Consider the following 22,294-nt stretch of genomic DNA (forward strand, 5'->3'; position numbering starts at 1 on the left):
AAGCCTTTTCCCCGTTATTTTTATTTTCCAATTGAAAACAACAAATTATTTTTTAAGCAAGAGATTCTCAATAGAGCCTCATAGATATGATAAAGCATCTTTCCATTCATAATTTCTTTGTATTCTCTAGCATTTCTTGTTTATCATTCGTCACTTTCCAATGCATATATAGGAAAGCTATATGTCATAAAATCACCCTGAAGTTGCCAATGATATCTCTAAGACATAGGGAGATCAGTGACTTTTTATAAGCTCAAAGAAATTTAGAAATCATTAGAATTCTGGAGTTTTTGAAACTTATGGTTTTTTTTTTTTTTATAAAAGTCTTTGCATTACTTAGAAACCATCCTAAAATAAAACAAAGAATTCTCTAAAATCCATACATTTGGCTTATGCTGATGCATTTGGCATGAAACATTTTTGTTTATTTACATGGTCTTTTTTTTTTTAAAGAGACCTATTATTTCTTAAAATACATTTTTATTGATTTCAGAGAGGAAGGGAGAGGGAGAGAGAGATAGAAACATCAATGATGAGAGAGAATCATTGATTGGCTGCCTCATGCATGCCCTCTACTGGGGATCAAGCCTGCAACCCAGGCATGTGCCCTTGACCGGAATCGAACATGGGACCCTTCAGTTCACAGACCGACACTCTATCTACCGAGCCAAACTGGCTAGGGCTACATGATCTTTTATAAATGACAAAATACTAATGTGATTTAAACAAAATAAGAATTGAAACATTTATTATTTCTATAAAGTTAGCTATATTTTATGATTTCAAAAATAATAAAAGTATTCATAGTGTTTTTATTACTTCTGTATATTTTTTTGTATTTTCTGGATTTCTAGACAACTGTTTCTCAAATTTCTCGATTTCCCCCCACAGTCATAAAGTAGATAACTATATTTATTTGGAATTTAGATTGAATTTTGAAATAATGAGAGTGAGGTTACCAAAGACACATTGCTTGTACCTGATTCATTATATGAATACCTGTTTATTGCCTGTGTTCCTCATTTCACAAGCACGTCCTTACAGATTGAGTCAACAACTTTTTTGTCGTTGCTGTTGTTTTGTTATTATCTGAGCTAAAAAGCTGAAAATAACTAGTAGAGATAAAGGCAAAGTTGATGTTTCCCACAGAATTGTTCATTAATTTTTTTCTGGTCCAGATTTACTCCCTTTGACTGAGACCCAAAGCACTGTCTAATTCTAGGAAGAAAGGACTAATCTATGTCTGGTCTGATGGTTACAGTTGCTTTGGGGCAGAAGAAATAGAGAAAAACATCTCTGAGAGATAACGTGGGCTGGATCAGAGTCCCTTCTTAGGTACCTGGGATGCCTGCTACCAATGTGCAATGGTAACAGAAATTCTGTTAATTTTCATCTGTTCCCACATCTGCTTATTGTCTTTCCTCACTCATACGTCCATGGTCTTAGTACTAACAGCAAAACACACGCACCCGTGCACACCTACTTCTTGTGCATTTCATGAGTAGCAGGCACTGTGCTGGGTTCTTTCACAAGCACATCCTTACGGATTGAGTCAAGGGAACAAAATTACGCAGTGAAGAATCAAGAGAAAAGGAGAAACGCTAACTTCCATTCTTAAAGGTGAACACCCCCTGCCTCTTACTTTGGCTGGTAGCACAGGGGAGGGGTGAACTGTCGCTTCCCACTGACCATGGAGAGGGATTCCACTTGTCCTCTTCCCTGAACACTTTTCCATGTTTTCCCACAGGCGCTACCCTGGCTGTCGATGCATCAACTTTGGATCGTGGTTTTTGCTTTCCTTCCCGGCTGCTATTATTATTCTACTCTTGTCCTGGATTTGGCTTCAGTGGCTTTTCCTGGGATTCGAGTAAGTAAACTGTCCGTGTTCCTCAGGTAAACGAAGGTGTCTGGGTTCTGAGTTCTCTGCTGCTCTCACCTGTTTCTCCAAGCTGCCTTTCTGCATTGCTCTTCCCCACAAAGCTGACCTGGATGAGCACATGCTTTAAGCTACTCGAAAGTACCATGTAAACTACGTTCACTGTGGAAGAGAGTTTGTGGGAAGCAGCTCCATCTTGGTTTCCTTTGAGTCCTCAACCGATAACATGTTAATAGGCCAGGGAAGCATACGGGGCTCATTTTGATGAAGAGTGAAATTTGAAGAAGTGTTGCCCTCCCCTTTGGCTTACTGTGGGGATTTCCTCAGGTTATGGAGCTACTGTCTGTCAAACTGTAACATGCAGGGCTTCCTGTTTTACCCTAGCACCAAAATGGATATGTCCACGAAAAAATAAAGGTCTGAGAGAGCTCTGTGCAAAGAACATTGGACTCAGAATCAGGAGACCAGGGACAAAGGCTGTGGCTTCTCCAAGCCAGACCACTGACCTTTGCAAGTCCTGATCCATTCTCAGTCTCAGCATCCTCAACTGTAAAACAACAGACTTTAACTGGAAGATCAGTCACATCACTTCCAGTGTTGTAATTCTCACACACATGGGCCCACGTTGAACACATAGAAGACAAGGCAAGAAACACTGATCAATCAAGAGCTGCTAAAATGTCAAATGTACGCATTCAAGGAGAATTTGCAAACGTTACCTTGGCTGGGACAGAACTTGGTGATCCATAAGTACCAATGACACATGACTTAAATGACAGCCAGTATTTAAAATTATAAAGGGCTCCACAGAAAAATGGAAAATGTAGCTTATATATTTAACATAGAAAACAATATTCCAAAAAAAAAAGGAAGGGGAAGAGGCTGTATGTCAAACCTTGAAGATTTTCTCCTGAAAAATAAAGCAATTCAAATTCATTTTTATAGGGGCTTTATTTAATTAATTTCAAGGGTGAATGAATAAAACAGCATGCTATCCACCAAGCAGGTGAGCCTGATATCAGCTCTTTGTACTTCCCTTGGAAAGCAAAATACCGTGACCAGGTGCTGCTCCACGCCCACACCGACATTTTCCAAGTCAAGTCACATAAGGACTGATATTTCCCCCTCTCTATTCCTCTCCCTGGTTTTCCCCCAGAACCGCTGCAATTGTATTAGGAGTAGGGAGATGGTACTGATGATTTTTTTTGAAAAATATTTTTGCCCAGATTGTGGGAGCAGCATGTGGCAGTGCTCCCGCTGAAGCAAATGTGTGGAATGTCACTGACTTCAGCAGGTGGGCATCAGTGGGGAGAGGCCAGCTGCATACTAAATGCCCCTTCCTGAAAACCAAGCCTCCGGGGGTCTATTCAGCTGTACAGGTAGCAGTGCAGGCTGCAGGGGACAGAAAACCCAAACCAATGGAATAGGCAGACCCACCGCTGTTTCCTTCTTTTTTTTGCTGCATGCAAATGACTTTATAAAATTGCATGCAACCATTGTCACTATTAGGAAATGGCCTCCCCATTTAAAAAGGAGAAATAAAAAAGGTAAAGGGGAGATCTATGAAACTGTGTTTTTCCATGAGGAAAAAAAAAAAAAAGAGTGTGACGTGCAAACATTAGGCAAAGTCCATAAATCACAGCCAGTGGCATGTTTAAACAGTCCCCTTGCTGTCCACTGTTGGTTAGACACTGCGCAACGTCATGCTCCAGCTCATTTTTCAGTGTCCTTTTCAGTCTGTCAGGGTGTTCACCTCCAGAGGTTTTAGATCGACCAACAGAAATCATCAGCCACTCCTCTGGCAGGCCACCATACATTCTGGTTAGTGTGTTGGCTGTTAACACAGTTAACTCTCACATTATAAATGATCCCAACATACTGGGGACGAAGAAGCTCATCTGTCAGTGCCACCAAACTTATTTAAATGGAGAGGTTGATGCGTTGTCATATGCTTCATCAGTTCCTTTGTGAAGGCATTAACCTCCATTTACAGCAAAGCCAATTTATTTATGATTGTTATTCCCACTTAACTATTTATGGTTATTAAATAGTTATTCCCACTTAACTATTTATGGTCCCCAACCAAAGTGGCAAAATACAAATGCAGTCTACAGGGTGGGAAGTAGTTTCGAAGGAGACTCACTCCTTTCTTTACTTTTCTATTCTACAGATGGTTCTCAAGGAGGTCCATAGATTAGTCTCTTACAATAGCATTTATATTAGTGAAGAGATAAAATTTTGACACTGTAACTAGTAATTTAATTGATCTTAAATGCAACAACATCCACCTAATTATGTTCATGGTTGGAGTGTGTACAGTACAGTGATTATGAATGTAATAGAGGCCCAATGCACAAAATTCATGCAAGGGGTTCAGCCTTCGCAGCCACGGTGACTTGCCTCGGCCCTTGTAGTCCCAGCTTCGTCCAGAAGGTCTGTCTGGAAGGTCATTCGGCTGTCTAGTCTAATTAGCATATTACGCTTTTATTATTATAGATTACTGAAGAATTGAGGAAATTCTGCTCCTTCAAAAGCAATAATAGTCCAAACAAGTTTGAATAATGGTGTCACACGAAAATAAATAAATACTAGTATACACTGAGTGGCCAGATTATTATGATCTCTGAATGCAAAATAATCTGGCCACTCAGTGTATATCCTATATAATAAAAGGCTAATATGCAAATTGTCTCCTCGACCAGGATTTCCACCAGCAGGCAGGCTGGTCAACCATCCATATCCCCTCCTCCTGGCCAGGCTGGGATTCGAGTAAGTAAATTGTCCGTGTTCCTCAGGACAATTTACTTACTCGAATTCATGCACCGGGCCTCTAATATATATATATTGAGTGGCCAGATTATTATGCATTCAGAGATCATAATAACCTGGCCACTCAGTGTATATATATATATGTCTTTGTGTGATAGCTACCTTCAGAATACCTCAGTCTTCCTATTTACTCCCTCATAGATGTCCATGTTTACCCCAGAAATTTTACAAAAGAAAATACTATAGCTTTATTCTTTTTTAAAACTGCTTTATTGAGATATGATTGACATAGAAAGAGCTGTAGCTACTTAATGTATACAAAACTTGTTGTGTTTGGTGGTAATTATAAATCATGAAACCATCATTAATATCAATGCCATAAACTTATTCATCACTTCCAAAAGATTCCTCCTGCATCCTTTACTGTTTTCTTTTTTCCCTTGTGGTAAAAAGCACTTAGCATAAATCCACCCTCTTAGCAAAATTTTAAGTATACAATACAGTATTGTTAATCATAGGTCCTATAACTTACTTATTTTGCATAACTGAAATTGTGTACCCTGTAACTGACACCCCCCCCCCATCTCTTCCTCCCACCCCCAACCAGCCCGTGGCAACCACTATTTTTACTCTGTGCTTCTCTGAGTTTGAGAATTTTAGATTCCACATATAAGTGAGATCATAAAGTATTTATTTTTCTAAGTCTGGCTTATTTCATTTTAGCATAATGCCCTCCAGGTACATCAATGTTGTAGCATGTATCAGTGCTTTATTTCTTTTATGACTAAATAATATTCCATTGTACATATAAACTACTTTTTCTTTATCCATTTGTCTGTTGATGGACATTTAAATTGTTTCTATACCTTGACTCTTGTGAATAATGCTGCAGTGAACATGTGCATGCAGATCTCTTTGAGATCCAGAATTCAATTCCTTTGCATTAGATATCCAGATGTGCTTTTTACACCTACATGTAATGTAATCTAATGGAGCTGCTCATAGACATTCCAAGAGATAATTCCTAAGAATATAGGCATTTCCCATTTGTTTCTTCCTCTGGAGGGATTTTTTAAAAATCTAGGTGTAGAGCCCTACTTCACACAAAAATTGTTCAAAGTTGTGAAGACCCTGGACCTCAGGACAAAAAAAATAGTCACCAGGAAAAAGGTCACTAAGATAAGAAGCTAAAAAGAATATAAACTGACAGATACTATTGGAAGTAAGTTGAAAAATTATCTAGTGGAGGCTATTAGGACATAAGAGGTGAAGAAACTTGGAGAAAAAAATGTGATCGAGTTGGTTTTAGTTCTGAGAACAGATCCAGACTGGACTACGTCCATGATCAGTGTATGTGACCTCCTTGCCCTAGAGCAGTGGTCGGCAAACTCATTAGTCAACAGAGCCAAATATCAACTGTACGATTGAAATTTCTTTTGAGAGCCAAATTTTTTAAACTTAAACTTTTTCTAACGCCACTTCTTCAAAATAGACTTGCCCTGGCCGTGGTATTTTCTGGAAGAGCCACACTCAAGGGGCCAAAGAGCTGCATGTAGCTCACAAGTTGTAGTTTGCCGACCATGGCCCTAGAGTATAACTTGAGTGTAATACGTTTTGTAACAATTGATGGTTCTGACAACCAACTGTCTCATAAATTTGACAAAAGTTCTGTTGAGTTGATGAATCAAATATTTACCGTGTAAGCCAGTGTTTACAGGTATCGGGCCAAAGAAAATATCTTTGACACTGCTCCTGCCCTCAAATAATTGATCTAACTAGTGAGATAAAATTCACTCATGTGCAACAATTAACAATCAAAATATATAATAAGTATATTAAAATGTATAACAGGTACATAATAAAGTGTTAAATTGAAGATGAGTGGAACATGGCAAAATTTTAATAGTGAAAAAGGACTTGGAGAAGGAGGAGATCAGTGGAAGATGGCCTGGAAAATATGGAACAAAAAAATAAACATTGAAAATTGAGCAAAATGGGCAGAAACAGAAAAGGGGGGAGGGGACATTCAAAGAAGGAGATGGAGGTATAGGTGAAAAGCTCAGATTTATGTTATTAGCAGAGAGATTTGTATGTTATGAAGCTTTCACGCAAGTATCTTCTAGAAAGGGAGAATCTTATGATTAATTGGCTTAATCACTCTTTTCAGTTTCAAGGAGATGTTCAAAGGCGGAAAGACCAAGACAGTGGAACAAAAGGCTTATGCTGAAGTGATTAAACAAGAATACAAAAAACTTGGGCCAATAAGGTAAGATTGCTGTGTGCGCACATGTGGACACACACACACACACCCATACACACACACACAGCTTATACTGCAAGTATTTATTAAAAACAAAACAACAACAACAAAAAACCCCACATAATTATCGGTAATGTATTTTTAACACTCGATAACAGCCCCGGGTGTGCTAACCTTTGTGAAAGTAAGTGCTAACCTCCACATGACAAAATACACACTTTCTCTACATAAAATTCACCAGTAGGATGGCAAGAAGCTGACAGACCCACCGAAGAGTAAAGACCTTCTCTAACTGCACTGATTCGCTCGAGTTATCGACACATCCCGTGTTTAATGTTTAGTGTTCTGGTGAGATTACTCCAGCTCAGGGCGTTTCTACGAATGTCCTGACTGAGAAAATAAATGAAAGGATTGCAAATATTTTTACAGGTATCAGGAAATTATCACCTTGGCCCTCTTCATTGTGATGGCCCTGCTGTGGTTTAGCCGAGATCCTGGGTTATTTCCTGGTTGGTCTGCGCTTTTTCCTGAGTAAGCATTACCTGTGACGTTTGTCAGCCCTTCCTCTTTGGCACTCTGCTTTTCTCCTAAGTGACTCTTAGAACTCTGGAGGATTGTCTGAGATTTTCTTCTTCCTTTCCATTGAAAAGAATTCTTAATTCTAATCCTTTCAGGAATTAAAAGAATGATAAGGAATGAAATCCAAGGAAAGGCCTCAGATAAGATAACCACACTACCAATGTAACTAAAATTCAAGCTTCTTTAGACAAGGCTATTTCCATTCCTACAAAATTAGAAATGCAATCTGCCAGGCAGCCATGTTCCATGGCAATTAGGAGTGTAGACTTGGGAGCCACCCAAGTTGGGTTCCATTCCTGCCTCTTCCACTCGCTTTGGGCAGGTCACATCCCTGGGTTTCTTCCTGGGTAAAATGGAGTTTATAGCGCTTAGAACAGTGCTGCCCTTCTCCCGATGTGAAAGGCAATCTAAATGTTTATTATGTAAAATGTCACTCAGTGTTTCTTAATAACCTGGTATGAATTCATGTTCTGTGATTTTTGCCGACTCACTTTTTTTTTTTTTTTTTACTTCTATGGGGGATTATTTATTTGGTTCAGTATCTTGTCTTTTTCTCTGTTAATGTCAATTAAACACCAATTCACCATAAACCCATGCCTGCCCCTATATTTTAGGTAAGGAATTCCTGATTAAGTAATAAATCTGATTTTACAAACTTCTGTTAGAAGCTGGGTCAGAGTTAATTTTATCTCTCAATGTCTTACATACCAGCAGTCAATGCTGAATCATGTGAACTGGGCAGGGGGGCAGGGGGCGGGGGGAAGATGGCAGCATAATTTTCTAAATTAAGAGCCATCCCACATGTGATTATAAATACTTAGGTTTTGAGATTTGTGTTCCCAATCTATCCTTTACTGAATTAATCTAGTTTCTAAATTGAGCAGATCTCTGATTTGGACTTCCTGTCTCACACCCCCCACCAAGACTCAATGTATTCGGGGGCAGAAACCAAAATTGTTTGAGTCAAATATATTATTCCCACATAGAATAAAGAAATTATTATTTTTTTTAAATCAGAGCCTTCTGGTTATACAGGCATTGCCAGCACTTTTTAAAGCTGCAAAATCTGAGTCCAAATTCCTAGTGAGCATACAAGTGTAGCAATGCAATGTGGTAGCATGTTTCAAAGAATCTGTTTTAGCTTTATACACTTTTTGTTTCCTTTAAGACTAAACCTTTTCATTTTGAGAGGTCTAAAATGTCAGCTTCCAATTATTCAGTGCAAGCTATTGAAAGCACACGACTGTTTAAAGTTTGATGGTACTATGTAGTTTTGTAATAGGACTAGACCAACATAAAAAATAATTCTTCCACCTTTTAAAAATTCCTCTCCTACCATCCTAGGTAAGGAGGGTCTTTTCTAAACACCAATGTGTAAAAACTAAATGAAATCAAACAACAGCTAATAAAAATAAAGCTGAAATCCTAATAGTAAATTCAATGTAATCAGTTTCTAATTTCTATTCTTTACAGGAGGGGAATGTAATTCAGGAGATGTTTTGTTCATAGCAGAAAAATAGAGTGTATTTGCTATGGGCAGGTGCACATGTTACCTAGAATTCTGAGATAAAACAATAATAAAAGGAACAAAGGTTTGAGATAGGAAGTGATTTGAAGATATAAATAAAAGCAAATGAAATTTATGTAACCTTACCTTTTGCAATACTGAAGCAACCTAAATTAATTTAGAACAAATGAAAACTAAAATAAAAATAAACATTGTAAAATAATAATAGTTTTAAAAGTCTTTGGAAAATAAATTATTTCAGTATTTATGGCTTGATTTCATTTCATCGGTATATATTCTGTAGAATATATTTGTAATGAAGAAGTTTTAGGCATTTAGATGTTCCAAAGCTAGTATGAGAGATCAAGATTTATAGCTACCACCTAATGTTTTCATTCCATCTGTTTGAGCTTGGACTGAGTCCAATGTGTCTTCATAAAAACAAAATCAGATTACATGATGCCTGACCTAATTTGGCAAAAAATCCAACTGTAACTTATAACAGAGTTAAAAGAAATAAGGAATAATGAAAATGTAAATATTAGTTAAGTTTATTGAATAAAGTACACCAAGGTAGCTTTTTTACCCAACAATGCAAGAAAAAAAAATCTACATTTAGGGAAAACAAACTGCGTTTTAAATTGTCAGCTTGAATAATATAATGCATTTCCTTGATTTTAATTTGTTCAAGTAAATTACAGGAGTAAAGAGCTTCTATAATATGCCTGCATCATTGAGTGACAAGGTAGCAAAATAACCTTTAGGATATAAGGATTTCTTCTCAGAATCCAAAGATTCACTAGTTAAATATGACTGACTTTTATAACCAAATTCTAATTATTTATGCCTGTTTCATTCATATCTAGTCTCCAGGTGCTTCTTAACTGATGAGGCTTCTGGGAACCTGTCTTATTTGCTGGAATATCCTCGTGATTCTAAATCCCCATCTGTTCCTGAATCACTCTTAATTTGAACAGTGATCACTTATGAGCATCTCATAAGCCATTCTAATAATTAATATTCTTGATTAAGTTTCATAGGGTGCAAAGTATTAAATGGGTTGATTTCATTTGTATGATATGGCTAGGGTTTATAATCATGGAAGCAGATGTTATAGCTTAGAAAAACAGATCATTCACTTTCACAATTTACAAAAGAGCTTTCAAGGACTCTAGAAACATTCATGCCTTGCCACAATTCAATACTAGGATGTTATAAATCAATTATAGAAGGCTTTGCCTAGCCTAATAATTGTTTCAACATCAATTCGCTGCCAATATAATGAAAATAAATAATTCAAAGAAAAAGTTATTTACCAGAGCTGTGAGCTTTACCAAAAGGGAAATTGGCCATGTTGGCCTAGTAGGTCAGCATGTGTATACATGGTTTTGAAAAGAAGAAGAAGTATAGAGAAACAATGGAAACATGGTCTGAGATTTTCATTTCCACTAAATTACTTAGTGGGGAATCATTTAGTAGGAAATCCATAGATTTTTAGAGCAGATTATCCAAAATAAATACTCTATACCACCACTATTGCTTGTATGATATAAACATAGTCACTTAGTGTTTCGTTCCAAAAAATTCTGGATGTCATTTGCTAATGAACACATTTGTCCTTTTTCAGGTATCCTGGTTTTGCTACAGACTCAACTGTTGCCTTACTTATAGGACTCCTATTCTTTATTATCCCTGCTAAGAAATTGACTAAAACTACACCTACAGGAGAAATTGGTTGAGTATTATTTATAATTCCAAATGAATTTGACTGAAGAGCAAAAAATATACAAAATTCTACTGGTTTCAGTTAGCATTTAGAAAAAAAAGGATGGACATGTTGACACACTTCCTGTTTGCACACTGTAACCCCTAGTCAGGCAACACACATCTTTCTGCTTCAAGAAGGATCATCCTACTTTGCAGAAGTGAGAAGTAGATTTCCTTATGCTCCATGTTAGGACTCTGCTATGAGTGATATTATTTGGTCTTTGATAAGCTCACTTCTCTTCTCATAATCAGAATTAATCTTACTATTGGCAAACATAGGACAAGTCATTACTTCATGATGAGCCCTTGGTACTAAATGCTGAGGATCTACAAAGGTGAGGAGTTTCAAGGGAGTTACAGACTCATAATAGTCCTGAAGAAAGTGCAGATCAACCCTACACTAGCTCATAACCTAGTGTCACAATTGGAAGAAAAGGTATTCAGAGGGAGCACTCATTGTCTTTATAACACATGGACAAACATGTGTGCATGTTTATGTGAGTATACTCACTCTGCCCACACACAGACACAAACACGTCTTAAACATAGGATTCATCCACATCTGAATGCTAACACATCATGTTTTAGGAAGTCAGATTCACATGTTGTCAGTGTGGGACAAATGGTTTAAAATTGTCTGTAAATAGTCTGGTAGAGTAGAATGTGTTTTTTTATTGTTGGTTTTTCTTTCCTTTCTTTCTTTCTTTCTTTCTTTCTTTCTTTCTTTCTTTCTTTCTTTCTTTCTTTCTTTCTTTCTTTCTTTCTTTCTTTCTTTCCTTCCTTCCTTCCTTCCTTCCTTCCTTCCTTCCTTCCTTCTTTCTTTCTTTCTTTCTTTCTTTCTTTCTTTCTTTCTTTCTTTCTTTCTTTCTTTCTTTCTTTCTTTCTTTCCTTCCTTCCTTCCTTCCTTCCTTCCTTCTTTCTTTCTTTCTTTCTTTCTTTCTTTCTTTCTTTCTTTCTTTCTTTCTTTCATTGGGATGGAACTGGGATTCATTCATGCTCTTGGATTGGCCCACCTGAATCCTTGAGTCAGAATCAATAAATGACTAATGAATCTGATCTCTAGGCCCTGACAAATATAAACAATATAACATAGAAATAAATGCCTTTCATTCTTCATTGAGACTAGAACATCTCAAAGTGCACTATAAGGAGATGTTGCAGTACAGACCAATGATTTCTATGAGAACCTGAGAATTCTGACCATTGCAATCTAAGCCCCATGGCCTGGCAGGGGCAAGTGTTGAGGAACTAATGTTTGACTTCACATCCCTGGCTCCAACATCTGAGTCCCCCTCAGACAGAGCCTTGCCCCTCTCTCCCATTCTCTTTCTTCTTATTCTTCAATAATTTTTCTCCCTGATAGACTCATTTACAGTAGGTTTAAAAATAACAGATAAGACGTATTATGTTACATTTTACATGAAAGGTACACTTCAAAGATGTTTGCATTTTAACAGAAGATATGGTCTTAATTCAAGTAAGAAATAACAAAATTTCTGTCAACAGTGAAGGGTATGTTTGGTTTAGGTTTGGGGAAAAGGGATGGGAAGGAAGCTAATTAGTAACTTTAGAATCTCGCCAGGTAGAAGGCTAACTGCTACATATAAATGATAAATGGACATAATGTGTTCATGGATGATCTTATTTCTCAATAAATCTATGGAGACAATAGGAATATAAAGAGAAATCTTTAAGATAATTGCTTTATGAGTATTTAAGGGGTCTCATGAATGATGCTTAAATTATTTAACCTGAATTTTGAATTACTTTAAACTGGAATCCTGATGAACCTGTTATGCGCTCCCCCTTGCGATTTGAAAAAATAATAAAATATTCAAATAAATACTAATGAATAATAATGCAACACTTATGCTACTAGAACCATTGGACTGTTACAGACAGTTTGCATAGCAAAGAATAATGTAGTCCAATACACTGTTTTACTCATAGTAGGCAAAGATGTTAGTGGAATCGAATGAATAGCATTATAAATAACAATGTTATAATTTATCTAAATTATTCTATAATATAATCTAAAGGATTTTTCCAAGTTATGACCTGTTTAAGTAATATAATCTTCCACTTAAGATAGATGGAAATTGCTCAAAGTCCAGATCAAACCCCCTATCTTAAAACAACATAGGAGTAGTAAAAACTTCTTGTGAGGTGACCATTACAATAATGAAGAAAACAATCTCCTATCATATTTTAAGCAATGTATAACTGTAGGGTTTTTGTTTTGCAGTTGCTTTTGATTACTCTCCACTGATTACTTGGAAAGAATTCCAGTCATTCATGCCCTGGGATATAGCCATTCTTGTTGGTGGAGGGTTTGCCTTGGCAGATGGTTGTGAGGTAATAACCTGTGTCTTAAGATTGTTGTTGTTGTTGTTAATCCTCACATGAGAATATTTTTCCCATTGGTTTTTAGGGACAGTGAGAGGGAGGGAGCGGGGGAGAGAGAGAGAGAAACGTCAATATGAGAGAGACACATCTATTGGTTGCCTCCTATAAGTGCCCGACTGGGCCTGGGGAGCAAACTTGCAACCCAGGTATGTGCCCTTGACCCTGTGCAAACCTGTAAGCCCTCAGTGCAGGGGCCAACATTATAACCACTGAGTCACCCTGGCCAAGTCTGTGTCTAAGATATTTAACAATTAACTAGGCTACTGCAAAAAAGAACATGGGGACATTCAAGCCTTTGTTATATTCAGCTTCATCCTGTCATTTTAATGACACAGGTTTCAATAGCCATGCAGTAAGTATATCATACAGATGAGGTGAGTTAAGAGTTCAAAACATTTTACAGGCTCCAAGCATAAATTTTTATGATGCGTGACAAAAGAAATAAAGCATAGAAGATTAGAATTCTTAATTCATGAAATAGTATTAGAAGACTAGCTTAATAAGAAAAAAATAAAAATCATACATATGGTGACTACTAGTGAAACATTTTTTGTTTATATTTTTACCTTATTTCATGATGGATTTGAGTAGCTCTCAGAGTTCTCTGGAATATATCATGGTCTTAATGTTGTCAAAGAAGGACAATAAGAAATAATAGTAATGTATTACATTATTTATGTATTTATTACATATTAAATATATCAAAGGTACTATATACACATTTGTGGAATAAAGTCCTGAGAGAATTTCACACAACCATGGCTAATATTGTATTCTTTATGATTTTAGGGAAAAGTAAAACCATAGGTAGATTAGAGTTGGCTATTTCTTGGCCTATCTATCCAGTTGATAGAAAGTAGATTATCTGGGGAAGTCACTGTCCCTTGAAATTGTCTTGGTCATTATAGGATTGCTTCAAAAATTCCATAAAAATCCTCTACTCTTGGACAAATTAAAAATCTCTTGTTTCTGGATTTTATAGCCTTCTGTGAAACACTCAAAGCTCATGGCTGTTCCATTTTCTTATTCTGTTATCAAAGTAAAAATGGTGGTGAGAGATGTTTTGTATAGCATTTTAGTTTCTGGGAAGTTAAATTTTTACACTTCTCAAGGCAAAAAAACTACCTGTTCTGTTCTCTTCTTAATAAACTCTAGGGAGACTGATTTTAGCTTCTGACTTTATTGTCAATTTTTCTGTATTATATTTGGATACTGAGCTTTCAGCAATAAGATTTAGTAATAGATGAAATTCTGAGTGCCACCTACGAAGTCGTTTTCAGCCTACATTTGGCTTGCCTTGTAGACTGCTCAAATATAAGTGAGCTGAATATAAGACAAATAGACTTTTCCACTAGTCCAGCAGATCTGGTTTCTCAGAATCAATAACCTTCATTCCTCTGCCTGCTCACTTGAATTGTGAGGAAATCAGAATCAGCAATTCTGGCCTAAATATGAACTTATGTTCATCTTTCCTCTCCAGAATATCTGTCTGGATTGGACACTCAAAAGAGGTTTGAAAAGCATTGGCCAGACCCTAGTCTAGCAAAGTTTAAGGAAATGAAAAGGTATGGACCTAGTCTGATGTAGTCGGCTCTCTCACTGGAAGGATGGGGAACCCCTGGAAGGAGGTCTAGTTTGCTATGAAAATCCTAGGACTACTATTCTAGGAACACCCAGAATAGCCCTACCTTTGGGTGGTGGGGTGGAAGCCATGTGCTTAATAAATCTGATTATGGGCAAATATGGCCCTAGAAACTGGTTTTACAAAGATTTGAAGACAGTTAATTTTTTAAAATTTTGTCCCAAATTGTAATTAAGAAAATGTCTAGAAATAAATAACCCTTCTAATTGGGAACCATGACATAGCATTCACCTCACTGCAATTCCCTCTCTCTTAAGTATCCTTTGATATGTTTTTAACATGTTTGAACTCTCATGTTCTGGTAGTCACTTTCAAATTCTTATCGGTGAATAACTCCTCCTCTCCCTTTTTCACACATTCCTGAGTTAAAAATGGAAGAATTAAACACTATTTTTATCAGCTCCCCACTGACATAGCAATAACAGAACATAAAAGTGTCAATCCATAAAGATAAAGAATTTATAGCAGGAACAGTAACATATAAGAGATGTTAATATGATTTAAAATATGGAAACAGGATATTTGAGGGGTAACTGACTTTATATTGTAGAAATAGTAGAGAAGGATGAAATCTATGGACCTGAAAAAGGATAGCCAACAAGAAACAAACTGATCCATCCACAGGATCCTGAAAGGATTAGAAATTGGAAGCAGCAGATTAGCTGAGAGCTGGGGTAAAATCCAGTACTAAAGGTGAAGGATGGCTTCAAAAGTGTCTAAGGAGCTGTGAGCCTCACAAATACTCTCTCCAGACCTAAATAGACAGGCAACTGCTCTCTTCCCTCCCTAGTAGAAAATTTAGATTTACTCTATAACAAAATTGAATCAACGAGACGCTGGCTCACACCTTAGTCACCTACAGTAAAGTATTTTTCTTAACAATCTTTGATCAGGCACAAAGAGCTTTCAAAATTATTATTTTGTTACCTCCCTTTTAAACATAAATGGACTATATGAGGCCATCAGATAGTTGAGAAAGCCTCTGATACAATAACCAGTAATAAACAAGAAAAATTGAAAAGAAACACATAAAAGCAAAGAAAATGTATGATAAAAAGAAATTTTTAAAAATTTATCATTGAGGCCCCAAAAGGATTTTAGAAACAGTAAAGACATGCAAAACAAGTAGAATGTTACTTTTTAAATAGAGGATAAACAGAAAGTAAGAAAGATCCACTGAAGATGAGAAATATTGTAAAATAAATTTAAAAATTCAGTAGCAGTTAGAAGATGAACTTATCTCAGGAAATAAAACAAAAAGGTAAAGAGAAGGTAATATAAAAAAAAGATAAGAAAATTAGAAAATCTCCAACAGCCAACAAATAGGAGTTTCAGAAGGAGAAGAAAAAGAAGAAAGAAAATAAAAAGAAATAGAAGAACCATTTCCAAAAATAATACAAGAAATTTCCCAGAACTGAAGACTTTGAGATCATGGACTAAAAGAGCAACTAAGTGCCCAATATTAAAGCATTTCATGTAGAATTTAGAAACCTTGGGTTTGATGGTATGATCCCAGTGGCTTCCAGAGGTGGTGGTGGGGGGGAAGAAGGGAGAATATATGTGGTATAATGTTTGCTAGCAGCATCTAAACATCGATAAAATCCATTCTTACAATATATATAATTATATTTTAAGATGAACTTCTATCAATATGACTTAAATGGCACTCAGACTTTTTCCATCTAAAAGTAAAAAAATAATAAACCCACAAAAGCATAAATCAAGATCACAAATAACATACATAATATCTGGTATCCATATCTGGGGATATTTTGCTAACTTTTGATCTAAGGGTATACTGCTTATAATTAGAGCTTTTCTAAAATATGCCATTCCCAGTTTGACCTGGGCATAAAATTCACACATGCAGCAGTTAAGTGAAATCTCATAAATGGAAGATTTTCCCAGGTGGGAGTAGAGAATAGAATAACATACCTATTAATTTGCATCCAGCTGATTTCTTTGTACTATGTACAATGAATCAAAGATCAGAATGTCATCAGACTTTCTGGCTGAGCGATAACTATTTCAAGTCTAGAATTTTACAAGAGCTAAAGTATCAAAACAGTGTGAAAAGAAAACAAAGAGGTTTTCAGACATGCAGAAACAAACAAATAAAAACAAAGCCTCCCATTCACCAACTCTCAGAAAGCTATAGAAGAAGGTCTCCACCAACACAAAGGCATTAAGAAGAAAGGATTCCCACAGAAGGAGAGGAGGGGGGCTCATAGTACACCAGTGAAGAGAGGTCTCAGAACAACAACAGTAGAATTGACATGAAGGACAACTAGTCCACATGGAACAGAAGGAGGGAATACTCCAGGACGGACATCTCCCTGGGGGAAAACGAGAAGGAACAATATGTTTGTCTACTTGTGGGGAGTTTTCCAATTTTACTAGAGAGTATGCTGAAAATCTGTGACAGGTACTTAGAAAACCAAGCAAAGAATGAGACTATTATTTCCTGGGAAAACAATAGTAGAACAAAACAAAAAAAGTAAATATGATCATAATACATTAAATGACTTGGTATGAACAATGTTCATATAATCATAATGGTAAACTTTAAATATTGATTTAATAAAAACTGTTGATATGTGAGTGTAAGGGAATGGAGGGAGAGGAAATATATGTGTGGTGGATGAGATCTGGTGAAAGAAAACAGAATCCTTACTTAAGTCGGTAAATAATGTCTAATTTGAAAATTAGGAAAAAGGGTAATTTTAAAAAATAGCCATAAATACCTAAACATAGCTCTAAATAGCTAATCTCAGTTGAAAGTTGTTGTCTCTACGGAACACTATTTAGGAGTGGAGGGAGGTACACCAGAAGGGCCATTCTTTTCTTAAAGTCCTATCGTTCTAGTTATAAATGCCCACATATATTAATTAGATAACATTAACATTTAATTGAAAAATATAGGAGACAATTCAGACTTTCTAAAGCATATTGGAAGTGTTAAAATAAAAATAAATGAGAGCTTCTCCAGGTCAAAGCCAAGCCACAGGAAAATATGAGAGGTTAAAATTATATGTTAGAAACAGAGTTCTTAGAGAAAATAATGTTTTTTTAAATAAATTTAAATTGTCCATTAAAATGAACTATTAATGAATAACAAATGTAAATTTGTTTTTGTAGGCATCAGGACTATCTATGTGGATAGGACAGAAATTATCTCCTCTAGGATCATTACCAGTATGGCTAATAATTCTGATATCTTCTTTGCTCGTCACATCTTTAACAGAGGTCGCCAGCAATGCAGCTACCATTACTCTCCTTCTCCCAATATTATCTCCACTGGTGAGTATCTCACTTATCCCATTTACATTCTTTATCAAAACAGCAGTGTTCTGCTTTGCTTGTTCTCATATTGTGGAATAGAATCATTTTGGGCCTGAATGGTCCTCCTGGAAATCACTGGTAGAGGGTCCTTATTTGCATTCCTACCTTTTAGGAGCCCTCAACTCAGCAGAACCCTTTTCTTCCCACATCCAAGCAGCAGGATCTTAACCACTTACCTTCCGTCCACCCCAATTTTCAATTTGCAGATAAGTGGGACGGCCAACCCAGATCCTGTCCAGCTGTAAGACTTTTAGGTCCAGTGTTTCCTGACAATTTTAGTATTTAGACCTCTAACTCTGACACCTCTCCCTCCAGATTAGTTCTGAATTTCTGAGAACTGCTTCATGTAAGTGATTGAAAACCTAGGCTTACGCTTCAGGCTTCAAGCTTAAATATCTTAGACACAAGTCTTGACTGCCCAGGGAAGAATTTTCAAAGATAAGTAAGAAGCAGATCTGCAAGGAGAGAGAGGGATAGACTGTCTTCCCTTCTTCTCCCCACCTAGCTAGCAATGACAAGAAATAGCTTTGAGTCAATGTTTTTCTTATTGGGGCAGATGGGTTTGGTGGAAGGAAAGCACTTTAAATTAAGAGGATTGCCCTTCTGGAGTTTTTCTGCTACTAGCTCAAGGGGCATATGTTAGCATTCTTGAGCTGATGCTTGCTTCAAAGTAGAAAAGAAATGTTGGGATTTAAATTGGCAAGTATTGTGGGTTTTTTTTTTTTCCTGGTTTATATTTCTCAACATAGAGCAGCTAGAAAATTATGTGATAAATTAAGAATCATGCTAATTTTCTTCTGTGATGATCCCTAAACAAGTTTTAAAGTATATATGTCACAGAGGCAGTGATGAGAAGCCTTGGAGCTGGAGGGGCCTGAGAGCCCACCTGAGCTCTACTGCTTGTCAGCTGTGTGTTTGATGAGTTACTTTTAGACTTTTCAGGCCTTGGTTTCTTCATCTGTTATTTGGTCATAAGGGCATTGTGAAAGTTGAGTTACCTACCTAATAATAGACAAATATGCAAATTGACCGTACCTTCGCTATGCCCACAATTGGCCAGGAGGCGTGGAGGGGCAGGACTCGGGTGGCTGGGGTGGCCGATTGGGCCATTGGGACGCTGAGCCATGGCTGTGCTAGGGCACAGAAGGGGCCTCTGGGGCAGTGAGCCCACATCCCGCTGCAGACCATCAAAAGCGGGGGAGCTGGGTGCCTGTCTGCTCCAGAACCAGGCCTTTCAGAAGCCTCCGCCGCGCCAGAGGCTTCTGAAAGGCCTGGTGCACCAGCGGATGGGCACCCAGCTCCCCCGTGATTGAAAGCGGACCCCCTGCCATCAAAAGCAGGGAGCAGGCTTCTAGCAGTGTCCGCGGAGCATGCTAGGCTTTGCGGGGCAGTGGATATGGCCTGGATGGCAGGTTAGGCCTACGGGACCCTACATGTGCATGATTTAATCATGCACTGGGCCTCTAGTATGTTATATATAAATGTATACATATAGTTTGTGATATTATTTTATACATTACATATAATACATGGAAGTTTCGTATATTATATATAAACATATCCTATCTAATAAAAGAGTAATATGCAAATTGAACATCACCTCAACACACAAGATGGCTGCCCCCATGTAGTCAAAGATGGCTGCCCCCATGTAGACACAAGATGGCCACCACATGATGGCCAGCAGGGGAGGGCAGTTGGGAGGGACCAGGCCTGCAAGGGAGGGCAGTTGGGGGCGATCAAGCCTGCAGGGGAGGGCAGTTAGGGGTGACCAGGCCGGCAGAGGAGGGAAGTTGGAGACCGGGCCTGCAGGGAAGGGCAGATGAGGGGGGACCCAGGCCTGCAGGGGAGAGCAGTTAGGGGTGACCAGGCCTGCAGGGGAGGGCAGTTAGGGGTGGCAGGCCTGCAGGGGATGGCAGTTAGGGGCAAACAGGCTGGCAGGGGAGCAGTTAAGCATCAATCAGGTTGGCGGGGAGTGATTAGGGGGTGATCAGGCTGGCAGGCAGAAGCAGTTAGGGGCAATCAGGAAGGCAGGCAGGTGAGCAGTTGGGAGCCAGCAGTACTGGATTGTGAGAGGGATGCCCGGTAGGATCGGACCTAAAGGGGCAGTCAGACATTCCTCGAGGGGTCCCAGATTGGAGAGGGTGCAGGCTGGGCTGAGGGACACACACCCTGCCCCCTCATGCATGAATTTCGTGCACCGGGCCTCTAGTATATTTTATACATAGGTAAACACTTAGCACCCAATAAATACCCAATAAATAAATAAATGGTTGCTGTTTTTGTTTCTGGAATAAATGAAACTTGATTTTCTAAATAAACTGAGCTATAATACTTAAATGGGCACTAATAAGCATATAAACAAGAGGAAGAGACATTATATGAAAAATATTCTTCAAGTTATAACTGCATTTATGTATAATTTTATGTCTTAGGTTTCTACGTGCTTCTGGGAATTTGTTATTATAATTTTGCTCAATTTATGCTTGATGCATCTCAAAATATTACTTAGACTCTTTTTTTTTTCTTTTGCAACAGGCTGAAGCTATTCACGTGAACCCTCTGTATATTTTGATACCTTCTACTCTGTGTACTTCATTTGCATTCCTCCTACCAGTAGCGAATCCATCCAATGCTATCGTCTTTTCCTATGGCCACCTAAAGGTTACTGACATGGTGAGTGAGCTGAGAGAACACTGTCAGGCTCAGGAGCCAGTCTTTGTGAAGTCTTACAGTCTTTGTGAAGTCTTAGCTTCTACACATGAATCACTGCCATGAAAAAACGTGGCTTGAGTTCTGCTTCTGAGAGTGATTGTGTCATAGAGTGAGTCTGGTTATAGAATTGTTTTGAAGAGTGATAACCAGAAGCAAACATGTCATTGAATGTATAGTCAGGAATACAGAGATACTGAATGTATCAGCAAAGCATAGAATATGGTCAACACAAAGGCTCACCCTTACATGTCAAGATCAGATCTAACTCGACCTAGGATAAGGGAGAAAGGGCTAATGAAATTTAGCAATCAAGCACTGTGGTTTACTATCACCAATATTTGTGCGGCTGACATTGGCTCTGAATAAGACATGAGGCTCAGTGCCTGACTGATGCAAAGCCATCTTTCTTGTTCTGATTTAATAGCAGCACCTGAAGTGAAAGCACAAGCAAGTAATAATAGAAAATCTAAGAGACAAAACATGCACATTTTTGCCAAATACGAAAGTAGTGATAATCAAAGTAGTGAGAATAGTCTAGTCTCCTCCCAATTTTGATTGCCAACTTCCAAGCCAAAACAAACAAGAATATAGCCAAAGTAAATTCGGGGAGCTTGCTATGCAAATGCGACTTCAAGTTAAGTCCCAGATCCCTTCCCTTCACACAGATTGCTAAACCCCTCAAGGTAAAAATCCTGGAAACATCCCTATGGAGAAGTCATGTACTATCATTTTGGTAAAGACAATGTGCATAACATAAACAATGTCCTTTGTATGTGAGCTTTAAAAAGAAAAACTTGGTTCTGGAATAAATGAGTGGCTTGCGTGGACAGGAAAGGGGATCTCTGTAGTAATCACTGCCGGGTGTCCACCTTTTGCTTTAATACAGAGGGGCAAAGATGAGCAGATAGTAAATATTTAGGGCTCTGTGGGCCATATGGTCTCTGTCACAACTCCTCAACTCTGCCATTGTGTCATGAAAGCATTCAACAACAATATGTAAACAAATGGGTGTGTTGTTGTCCCATCAAACTTTATTTATAAAAACAGTTCATGAGCAGTAGTTTGCCGGCCTCTGTTTTAATGGATAGGAAGCAACTTTGAGATTGTTTCATGGATACCAGAATGATGATGTCAGAGCCAGAAACATGGGAACTCTAAAAAAGATGAATAGAAGTGACATTATTAAATCTTAACAAGAGAATACTGAAGGGTAAACTATTAATAATGTTGACTATGAAGGATCCAGTTATCACATAGTGACCTGAACTTTATCCACTGAAATACAAAACCACAAACTCTAATTTTGATTTAACATGAAATGGAAGATTTTTAAAAATCCTCACAAGAGGATATTTTTAATGATTTTTAGAGAGAGAGGGAGGAAGAGAGAGATTGATGTGAGAGAAACACCCATTGCTTGCCTCCCATACT

At 37.7% G+C, this 22,294-nt stretch overlaps 1 protein-coding gene across 1 annotated transcript in view; it reads left to right on the forward strand.

The window, feature by feature from the left end:
• SLC13A1 (solute carrier family 13 member 1) overlaps positions 1-22,294 on the forward strand; it is a gene marked incomplete at both ends in the record, with an annotated part of 89,357 nt that overhangs the window by 66,536 nt on the left and 527 nt on the right. The window contains 7 exons of the mRNA XM_079786443.1: positions 1,748-1,867; positions 6,813-6,911; positions 7,335-7,436; positions 10,619-10,725; positions 13,004-13,113; positions 17,945-18,106; positions 20,687-20,824. Of these exons, the coding sequence (XP_079642569.1) occupies positions 1,748-1,867; positions 6,813-6,911; positions 7,335-7,436; positions 10,619-10,725; positions 13,004-13,113; positions 17,945-18,106; positions 20,687-20,824 (838 nt within the window). The remainder of the gene's footprint in view (positions 1-1,747; positions 1,868-6,812; positions 6,912-7,334; positions 7,437-10,618; positions 10,726-13,003; positions 13,114-17,944; positions 18,107-20,686; positions 20,825-22,294) is intronic.

Source organism: Cnephaeus nilssonii (assembly GCF_951640355.1).
Source record: "Cnephaeus nilssonii genome assembly, chromosome: 12".
NCBI classification, from domain to species: domain Eukaryota; kingdom Metazoa; phylum Chordata; class Mammalia; order Chiroptera; family Vespertilionidae; genus Cnephaeus; species Cnephaeus nilssonii.